General features: G+C 35.1%; 1 protein-coding gene across 1 annotated transcript; it reads right to left on the bottom strand.

Annotated features, from left to right (window-relative positions):
* Positions 1-388: 388 nt before the first annotated feature.
* Positions 389-9,767, bottom strand: LOC139087945 (innexin inx1-like). The gene is made up of 8 exons (XM_070636922.1): positions 9,313-9,767; positions 6,342-6,393; positions 6,221-6,274; positions 5,976-6,026; positions 4,822-4,928; positions 4,644-4,765; positions 4,430-4,581; positions 389-4,370 (listed from the first exon to the last, which is right to left on the bottom strand). Exons 1-8 carry the CDS (start codon positions 9,559-9,561, stop codon positions 4,075-4,077), a joined length of 1,083 nt encoding a protein of 360 aa, XP_070493023.1. The 5' UTR covers positions 9,562-9,767; the 3' UTR covers positions 389-4,074.
* Positions 9,768-10,612: the final 845 nt, after the last annotated feature.

The following is a 10,612-nucleotide window of genomic DNA, read 5'->3' as shown; positions in this document are numbered from 1 at the left end:
AAGCAGAGAACAATGATGAAAGAGTGTCAGATGAATGTTGGGATGGATAATTTGTACAAACTAGGTGACACGGCCAGTAATAGAGTCAGATAAAAAGCCTTTTGTTATAACCTAAGCTTCACACAGGAGCATGATTCCAGTAATTAAGTAATAAGTGGCTAGTCCCCTGAAAAAGTGAATATTTTTGTCAAAATATTACAGGATTTAGAGTAGCCAGTTCGACTTTATATCTTCATCTGAAAAAACAGAAATTTAAAACTCAACTTTTATATATTTTTATAAAATTATTTCCATCCTTCTCGTTTATTTCATCTCAATAATTTCTATCAAAATTTTCAATTTCTTATAATTCATCATTACAAAATAAGAGAAATAAAAAAGAGTCATTAAATTACTACAAAATTTCAGTTGCTTAATATCAAAAAATCATAAAAATAATGAAGACAAAAAAATAATTTTACACTAAAAAAAGTCAAACTAAAAATTTTCTTCTAAAATGCTTTTTTTAAAAATTATGAAGATTTTTCATGTTGGTGGAAAATTGTTTTGGAGTTGAAAATTTCTAAGTTGCAGCTAATATTGATCGAGATTGGAGTAGCTGATTCAAATTTGATCGAATTGGTCTAAAATTTATCAGAAAAAAGTTGAAATAAAATTTCAAATTTGATTTATAATGATCGAAAAATCATCAAAATTGAACGAAAATTCGTAAAAATTTTAATTGTTCAAAAAATTATCAAATTTGACCAAAATTGACCAAAACTGATCAAAAACGTGATTGATCAGTTCCGCGCTCTTGATATGTCTTTTTAATAGTCTGATCTAGATCTTAATAGATTAGTGAACTTTAATATTTTAATCTAATAATTTTAGGAGTGCAATTTTAATAAATAATTTATATTTTCATAGCATTCAAAGGTTAGAATTTGGACCTTTCAGAAAATTTTAGAGGTTATGTTACATTTTCATCTTCTATTAATTAATATAGTTTTGATTTAGTCAAGTTTAGGAGCGTATTGTGTGGAAAAGGCAGCCAAAGTCTTTAACATTCCGAAATGGCAGAAGTTCTCAAATAATGGTGCCGGTTTTTGTCATTATATCCGCACGTCAATGAGCTTACATGCGCACCAGTAAATAAAGTAAGCAAGAGCGTATTCAGAGTGGTTGGTCCCCAAACCCCAAATGTAATGAGATAAGTCCATACGATATCCTAGTCAACCTAGCATGGTTGGGCTCTCAAAAGTGGGGAACATGCATTATATATGTGATTCATGTGGCACATAGCAAGGGTTTTCTGATGCCGAGTCCGAGCATCACTCGAGAACTCGGTGAGAATAGCCAAGAAGTCTCAGTATTGGTCTTGGCATAAGAATCTCTTACTGGTTACAACTCTTCTAACGCTCTAGATACTCTAGATAATACTGAATATTTCATTTGAATTATGTTCATGTAGTCGATGGTCCATGTAGTTACTGATATGTATCATTTTTCAATCATTCAATTGCACTTATTGCTTGAATTAAAAAAAAAACAGTAAAAATATTTTTGTCAAAAATTCCAACTCCAACAAAAATCAACTTTGCTGCTTAAAATTTGCTGTCATTTGTACCAAAATCTTTATTGTCTAAATTCATTCATGCTTCATATTATCCAGCAAATCCGTGTGCTTGACATTGACTTTACATATATAGCAGCAAGTTAAGCATCACAGAGAAAGAAATAATTTATTACATTAGGAAATTGTGGATTTTTTTTGCTTTTTTATGACTCATTTGTGAGCCATAATAGTAAGAAACAAAGAAGCTGCTAACATAAATAGATCTCCCAAAGGCAATAAAATTCTAAAGAGTCTCTGTCTTGTTTTTTTTTTGTCTATTAAATTCACATTTCATTTCGATTTTTTTTTTTGTAACTTTTTTTTTTGTTTATTTTTTATGTTTTTCTTACGTGTCTAATGAGAATGGGAAGAGAAACTATACTTTTTTGGATGTGATTTTGAGGTTATGCTTGTGTGTGTGTGTGGATTAATGATGATGATGGTTGCGATGGGATGACTGAGGCTGTGGTGGGCAATCTGAGTGACACGAGACACTAATATGTCCTCAAAAGTTATTGAAAATGTCATGAACCATATGTTTTGGTCAAGGCTCACCATCTTGATGTGCCGTCAAAAATAAATGATTGCCCACAATCGGACTAAGGTTTGATCCTAGGGTGACCATCCTGGATCAATCTTAGACATTCAAATAGCATCAAATCAGTTAATCGATCGTAAAATCCAACTTCAAACCGGCTTAACTCTGATTTGATGTTGAATTCAGTTCAAATCCGGTCTAATACCAGTGATACGCCTGTCTGGTGCTGAATTTCGGATAGATTAACCGTCTAATCCTATTTAAGGTTCCACTAAGTGTGATATTTGCACAGACAAGATGTTTAAAGTTCTTAGCTTCTTGTAAGCTTGTGTCTTAAAATTGTAAAATCTCTCTAAACTCAATTAGCCTTAGTGAATCAAGGGGAAAGATTTCTATGATTGTGGTACAGTGCGATACGGTAATTGATATACTTGTCCCGTTTGTAGTGTCACTAGTGCCTCGGTTTAAGTGCGCTCCAAAAATATTAGGTTTTGCACTACTAATTTAGACTAATCGATGTCTATTCTCTTAAAGATAACCTCAATCATCACCAAAGCAACATCATCTTTAAGCCCCATTCAGCACACACAACAGCATCCCTCAAATATTGTCACACATCCCAAAAAGTCTCCTAAAAAGTCAACCATTTAAGACAGTTGATCATTGCAGTTATTATAAAAAAATATTTATTCTAATATAAAAATTCCTTGTCTTTCCTTCCTTTTTTTGTGATATAAATTTATGTATAAAAAAATATTATATCTTGATTTAATATTAAAAATAGTTTGATGATTTGTGAGATGGTTTTGGGGATTTTATTTGAGTTTTTGGGGGGATTTTGTAGGGAATCGAGTGATAATTTTGAGATTTGATGGATATTGTTGAGCTTAAGTCGGTTAATCGATCAAAAATCTAGAAGTAGGTTGGTGTGACTCAGATTTTTTGTAGATATTTGACTCAGATTCGGCTAAGCGATCGAAAATCTAGTATTTAACTGGATTTAAAACGAATTTGACACTAATTGATGCCGAATTCGGCTTCAATCCATCTTAGATTCGATTAATTTTGACTCAAATTCAATTAAATCTGGCACTGATTCAGTTAACTGATCTCCGATATACCAGATTTAAACCGAAGCCAGCATCACGTCAGACCCACGTTAGCTTGTTTCCGGATTTTAGATCGATTAGCCGAATTGTGCTTTTCTGGATTTAAATTGAAATTTTAATGGAATATTTCTATAAATTGACAATAAAGTAATAATTTTGAGCACAATTTCAGGCAAATTTAGAACATTAGATTCAAAATTTTAATTAATTAACTTCAAATCATATCCAAAAAAATCACCAAAATCCCCCAAAATCTCAAAACGAATCTCGAATTGATCAAGAATTTGTCAAAAAACCCTAAAATTGGTTGATTACAGAATTGACAGCACTCAATTAAAAAGGAGCCTATGTTGTAGTCTGGGCCAGAGTTGCAAAACAGGCACCTGTGTCAGGCTTATCGATTCGTGATAATTTGTATGACTTTTCATATAAAACCATAAAAATTACTAAGAAATTATACGGTTTTTACCTGTCACAGGTGCCTGTTTTGCAACTCTGGTCTGAACTCCAGAAAATGGGCTGCTTACTTATTACGTAATGATTTTAGATGGGGTCATTATAGAGGGGTTCGTCTTAGAGGTGAAGGGAAGCTTTATAGCAATGAAAATCAAGTGTCTATTGAGATTAAGTAAAGAAATGAAATATTGGGAGTCAAAAAATCAGATGCATTTTATAACAATTAAACGGTCCCTATAGCTCTGTCAACTCTACCTCAATCAATCAATTCCCAACCCTAACCCCTCAAATCCACCCCAAAACCATCTCCTCAATTAATGAATATCAAAATTGACAGTAAAATAGTTTAAAAAAAATTTTTTTTTAGCACTTTTTTAATTCTTTTTCGATGGAACTGTAATAGACTTTGCGAGTTCAGCGAGTACATCCTTGTAGATAATTGGATCCAAATTACGTCCAAGCATATAAATAATCCACCAATCACCAATATCAACCTTATTTGATACAGATATGGCTATTTCTCTTGGCACCATACGATTTCTGGCATTTAATACTCTAGCACGAATTGATGGCACAAAAATGATAAGAAGACGATAAATTACTAGACCGATGAGCATGGCAAGGAGAATTAAATACCAGAACCAGATGAATATGTAAGTTTTTTCGTTAACTAAAAATAGACAAAATTTAAAATTTTGAATTTTTAACGGTTTTTTTAAATTCAAATACCAATATTTAACGGCAAGATGCACAGACTGTCATGTTTCTGGATTGATCCAGACGCACCAAATTTATGGAAAATACATTTTGTGACACGTGGGAACACATAGACCATTGGATCGACTCGATTCTCTTGTGGCTGATCTGAGTATTTAAGTACCCTGGAAAATAGTTCAAAATGTGAAAAATTGCATCAATTTTAATTAATTTTAATTAAATTTACCGCCATCCGTAATCAGCAAACTCTCCGTCAAAGAATTTATTCATTAGAATTAATTGAATGATGATATTGACTAAGCACAGGAACTCACAGAACCAATAACGAACAGCATAGAGTTTATGACGCTATAAATAGAAGCAATTAGTACATCTGGCAATTAGAAAATTGTGATGAAACTTACCTTCAAATGACTCAACATGTAGTCAATCAAGGCATGCTTCTTGGCCTGCTTTTCATCTTCACGGCAGATACCTAAGTTGAGATTCATGGCAATTGTTCTCAGGAGACCTGGAATTGGAGATAAATTGAGTGTTAATAAAGTGTTGCTAGTGACTGTTAAGTTACAATCAAGTTACTATAAAGTGACTTTCGATTGATTGTCAAATGACTGTTTATCGTCAAGTGGCTGTCAAGTGATAATCAAGTGAATGCCAAGTGACTGTAAGTGTTTCTTGCAAGTGAAGGTTAAGTAAGTGACTGTCAAAAGACTGTCAAGTGGCTTGTCAAATTACTGCTAAGCTACAGTCAAGTTACTGTCAAGCTATTCTCAGGTGACTGTCGAGTAACTGTCAAGGGACTCAAGTATTGCTTGCAAATGACTGTCAAATGACTATCAAATAACTGTTAAGTGACTGTCAAGTGATTGTCAAGTTACTGTCAAGTGAATGCTAATTGATTGTCAAAAGACTGTCAAGGAAGCGTCAAGTGACTGTCAAGGAAACGTCAAGTGACTGTAAAGGAAACGTCAAGTGACTGTCAAGGAAAAGTCAAAAGACTGTCAAGTGACTGTCAAGTTACTATCAAGTTACCGTCAAATGAGTGTCAAATGACTGTCAAGTTGACTGTTAGCGTCAAGTGGCTGCCAAATGACTTGTTAAGTTATCGTCAAGTGACTGTCAAGTTATTGTCAAGTGACTGTCGAGTAACTGACAAGTGACTGTGAAGTATTGCTTGCAAGTGATTGTCAAATGACTATCAAATAACTGTCAATGGACCTTCAAATGACTGTCAAGCGACTGCCTAGTTATCGTCAAATGACTGTCAATTGACTGACAAACTACCTCAATTCTCCATCAATTGGCTTTCAAGACACTGTCTAGTAGCTACTGCCAAGTAGCTGTCAAGTGATTGTAAAGTGATTGTCAAATTACCGTCAAGTGACTGACAAGTAATCATCAAAAGACAGTAAAGAAACCATCAAGTTGCAGTCAAGTGACTGTCAAGTAACCATCAAGGTACAGTCAAGTTACATTCTAGTACATTTTAGTCAATTTCCAGCTTTGATTTCACATAAATCCACAAAAAATAAACAAACCAAAAAATGTCAATTCTCACCTCCTTCAAATGTATCCCACAAGAATTTCGGTGTATAGCAAGCACATGCCTCTGTAAATAAGAACATTTATTAATTTATGAATCTTCAGCATGTTCTACATTTCAGTTTTTAAATTTCTTTGACTTTAAATTGACCCTAAATGCTTCACAAATTCACATAAATCAACATATTTTCATTAAAAAGAAGCTACAACTTCTAGTATTCATAAATCAATCATTCAACTTGATTGTCGTGCTTAACTTACGGAAAAACAACACGAAGCAGACCCACTGATAGTATGTGTGATATTTCTTGGCATCTAAAACATTTAAAAATGATTAAAATTAGTAATTAAAATTACATAAAATATTTGAATGTGTTAATACCTTCGTCATTAAAGTCGTTTGCAACACCTGGATGTGCAATTTCTGTGCCAACCTAAAACGACATAAAAAGAATGCACAAAAAATAAGTTTAAAATTCACATAAAAGGAATAAATTCATGAATAAAACATAATTTCATGGAATTTTGTTAGGAAAAAGTTGGATAAGTTTTGGGTTAGTTTGGGTCGATTTTGTGTCGGATTGTCTGTTTAAAAGTGTTTGTCTCTGGGGTGGTCGACTCCCATTGAGTCCAGACTCCTCTTTTCGGATTCTAGAGCCTGATTAGAGTTTATCTGTTTGAGTCCCACCAATTCTGGTTTGTCTTGATGTCATTTGGTACCTGAGTAGACAGAGTCCAGTTTGACTGGTTGTATATCTGGTTCTAAGTATGACAATTGCCGTCTAAATATGATTTGTCGTCTTTAACGTTAAATGTACTACCAATTGACCCGATTAAGAAGGGTTTCCCGAAGATTAGGTTTTAAGATTGAAAATGGAACCAAGATAGATAGACTAAGACCGAGACCTGGACCGAGTCTAAGTCAAAGACAGATATCGAGATCCAGACTAAGAACTAGATATAAACCAAGACTGGAACTTAGATCAAGGCCAATACCGAAACTGAGACTGAGACCTTATATGACAAGTGAATACATCAAAGTCGTGATCTCGACAAATTTTGACACCCAGACAAGTATTGATCTTGGTCTTGAAAATCCTTACGATTAAGGCCGTCTTTGTTTGATTTATCATTCCTAGAACTAGCCATCTTAACTATCCACCTTACCCTAACAGCCCTAATAGACCTCTTTTTGATCTTATTGCATCATTGAAGCATGCACTTTGCCTGTTAGAGTTACCAAAATTGGCCTCTAATTCCTCAAACTCTATAGTTCCCGACATTTAGCATTTCACATCTATATGGCCACAATCAAGTCACTAACATCACCCAAATCGTCTCAATCAATACAAAAAGTAATAAAAAATCATTTAACAAAGACTATAATTTGGCAATTTATTCTTAGAAATCACATCACATGAGCTTTTATTAATGAATAAACTGACTAAACTATTAATTATAGACCCCGAAGCCATAACAAAAGAATGCGGATTCATGACAAGATATTCAGCAACTGCAGGATTTTATTGCAATATTTTTGGTAATTTGAGTATTTAATTAAATTAAAATGTTATAGATCGAAGAGACTGAAGACTAAAGAGACATTGAAGAGATTGAAGACCCGAAGACAAAAAGACAAGAAAACCCGAAGACCCGAAGACTCGAAGACTCGAAGACTCGAAGACCCGAAGACCCGAAGACAAGAAGACCCGAAGACCCGAAGACCCGAAGATCAGAAGACCCGAAGACCCGAAGACCCGAAGACCCGAAGACCCGAAGACCCGAAGACTCGAAGACTCGAAGACTCGAAGACCCGAAGACCCAAAGACCCGAAGACAAGAAGACCCGAAGACCCGAAGACCCGAAGATCAGAAGACCCGAAGACCCGAAGACCCGAAGACCCGAAGACCCGAAGACCCGAAGACTCGAAGACTCGAAGACTCGAAGACCCGAAGACCCAAAGACCCGAAGACAAGAAGACCCGAAGACCCGAAGACCCGAAGACCCGAAGATCAGAAGACCCGAAGACCCGAAGACCCGAAGACCCGAAGACCCGAAGACCCGAAGAACCGAAGACAAGAAAACCCAATGATCCGAACAGTCGAACACCCGAAATTCATAAGAACCGAAGACCAGAAGACCCGAAGACCCAAAGAATAACGAAAAAGAACGAAGAATAACGAAGAATAACAAAAAAAAAAAAAGAAAAAGAACGACGTAGTCCGAAGAAAAACGAAGACCGAAGACCGAGACTAAATGGTCATTCTAATGAAATGCGCTCTATCCACACCCACCTCATACCTAATACCAAACCAACATTTATGAATTAAACATATCTCATCCACCTTTTTTGTCCATGCAATATTCTCAACTGCATATTTCTTCCTTTTTGTTTTAAAAACTCTTTCGTTTAGTACAAAAACGATGCACAACTAATAATTATTTATTTTCGTATATAATCGAGTGGTGCTGCACATTCCATTTCATTCATGTCTTCTTCTATTGCGTTGTTATTTCATCATCCCAAAAAAAAAATTAAATCTTCGCAGTACAGTCTGTGATTTCCTTTCATTCAACAAATGGTTCAAGGGGATTATTAAGAATAAAAATGAAATAAAGAAGAAAGAAAGACATGAAAAAAAGGGTGAGGGTTGAAATGACGTTGAATTGAATTGGATTTTTTGGTAGTTTGGAATGAGAATTTCCGTTTTTCTTTGTTTGGAAGATTTTGGATTTAGATGCGTTGCAGATTGCTGTGATGGTTTTAGATAAATTGGGTTTGTTTGTTGAATCTAACCGGGGTTAGTCGAGCGTCTAGTCGAGCTCTAGTCGAGGTCTAATCGAGACTATATTTGAGCTCTAGTCGAGCTGGAGTCGAGCATCAATTCGAGCGCTAGTCGAGCTCTAGTCGAGCGTCTAGTCGAGACTCTAGTCGAGCGTTTAGTCGAGCGTCTAGTCGAGCGTCTAGTCGAGACTCTAGTCGAGCGTCTAGTCGAGACTCTAGTCGAGCGTCTAGTCGAGACTCTAGTCGAGCGTCTAGTCGAGACTCTAGTCGAGCGTCTAGTCGAGCGTCTAGTCGAGCTCTAATTGAGACTATATTTGAGCTCTAGTCGAGCTGTAGTCGAGCTCTAGTCGAGAGTCTGGTCGAGTTCTTGTCAAGACTATAGTCGAGCTTAGGTCGAGCTATCCTCAAGATAAAGTCGAGCTCTGATCAAGCTTTAGTCGAGTAGGTTCTAGTTGATCCCTAGTCGAGCTTCAGTCGAGCTCTAGTCGAGCTCTTGTCAACTCAACTTCCAGATCCGCATCTAAAATCCCAAAAAATACAATAAATTAAACAAATAAATCAATCTCACCTGTCTCTTATAAGCATCTGGCATTGTAAAAGTCGACGAAATCCAGCAAAAAGTGTTGACAACATGTGTTGGAATTCCACTAACAATACACGAAATAGGCTGTCCAACATATTGTGTTGCCGTAATAACGAGTGAGCATGTAAGCAATAAAACTGTCGTAAAAATATTATGCAGTCGAAAGACAGCATTATCAGTCTGAATGTCCTGTATTTTAAAATAATCCTTTAAGCCTCCTAATAACTTGTACATTTTGGAATATTTTTTATTATTAATTCACGGATAAAATTTAGTTTAATGCACTCAAGGCCACACTTTTTTGATTCACTTCAAACACATATATAAAAAATATTTAGCTGCTGATTATTCTTCTTATTCTTATTCTTAGTCTTTTTTTTTAGAATATTTCCATTATTTTACTGCTGCTGATCAGCGTGTTGAACCTTTAGTTGTACGAAGCAGAGCTAGAATTAGAATTAAAAAAGAAGAAAATTATTACTCAATAAAGTCAATTGTTGCGAAATTGGACGAGCACATTTTGGCATAAAATAGTAGTATGAAAATTGCGGACGGAATTGTGTGATTTTTGATGAAATAATGGCTGGAAAAAAAATTTGTTTTGAAAAAGAAAATTGATCATAATTTGTGTGAGAAAATTGAGTGAATTTTTGAGAATTTGGATTAATTCATGTTGTAAGGAGAAGGAACGTATTCAGCAATCATCCATATACATTGTCCATAAATGCAGGTCGTCACGTATGTAAACATTTAAGCACTTTTATAGGTACTTTGGCTTTTTTATAGGTACAGGCAACTATAAATTATAAATATAAATTATAAATAAATTATAAATTATAAATACGCGCTTTTTTAGACTTTGTTGGCCTTAACAGGCAAAGAACATGCTTTCATGGTACAGAAATACCTTTTCGACCAGTTAGGGAACGTATCCAGAAGGAAGCTAAGCAGAGTAAGCTAAGCTTTACTAGCATATCTAAGTAAAGCAAGCATTTGACAGCATTCTTCTTGACTGTTAGGATTGGATATCAAACCACCGGCCCAGATCACTGTTTTTGGAAAAATCTCTTTAATTTGCTACCAACCCCCTTCCTTCTTCCCCTCTAAATGTTCGCAATCTATCCAAAATAAATTTTTCATGGCACATCTTGTTACCAACAGGCAAAGTGATCACTTTTAGATTTCGTAGTGGAGTTTCTGTAGTATAAAATAATTATTTGCTAGTGCTAGGGTAGGCTTTGACCGAATCCACACACGGCAATGGTGTTTATAGAATTTTCAATTA

Source organism: Chironomus tepperi, unplaced genomic scaffold, assembly GCF_022539635.2.
Source record: "Chironomus tepperi strain 1889 unplaced genomic scaffold, CSIRO-AGI_Ctep_v1 contig_139, whole genome shotgun sequence".
NCBI lineage: Eukaryota > Metazoa > Arthropoda > Insecta > Diptera > Chironomidae > Chironomus > Chironomus tepperi.
The sequence above is the reverse complement of the archived record's forward strand: the minus strand, read 5'-3'. Positions and strand labels throughout refer to the sequence as shown.

What these genes read in the sequence shown, in the direction of transcription:
- LOC139087945 (XM_070636922.1), bottom strand. Translation starts at nt 9,561, where the DNA reads ATGTACAAGTTATTAGGAGGCTTAAAGGATTATTTTAAAATACAGGAC. An exon ending in CAGATGCTTATAAGAGACAG is followed by an intron (nt 6,394 to 9,312) that starts GTGAGATTGATT and finishes ATGTCGTTTTAG; the next exon opens with GTTGGCACAGAAATTGCACA. An exon ending in TTTGCTGATTACGGATGGCG is followed by an intron (nt 4,582 to 4,643) that starts GTAAATTTAATT and finishes ACTATTTTCCAG; the next exon opens with GGTACTTAAATACTCAGATC.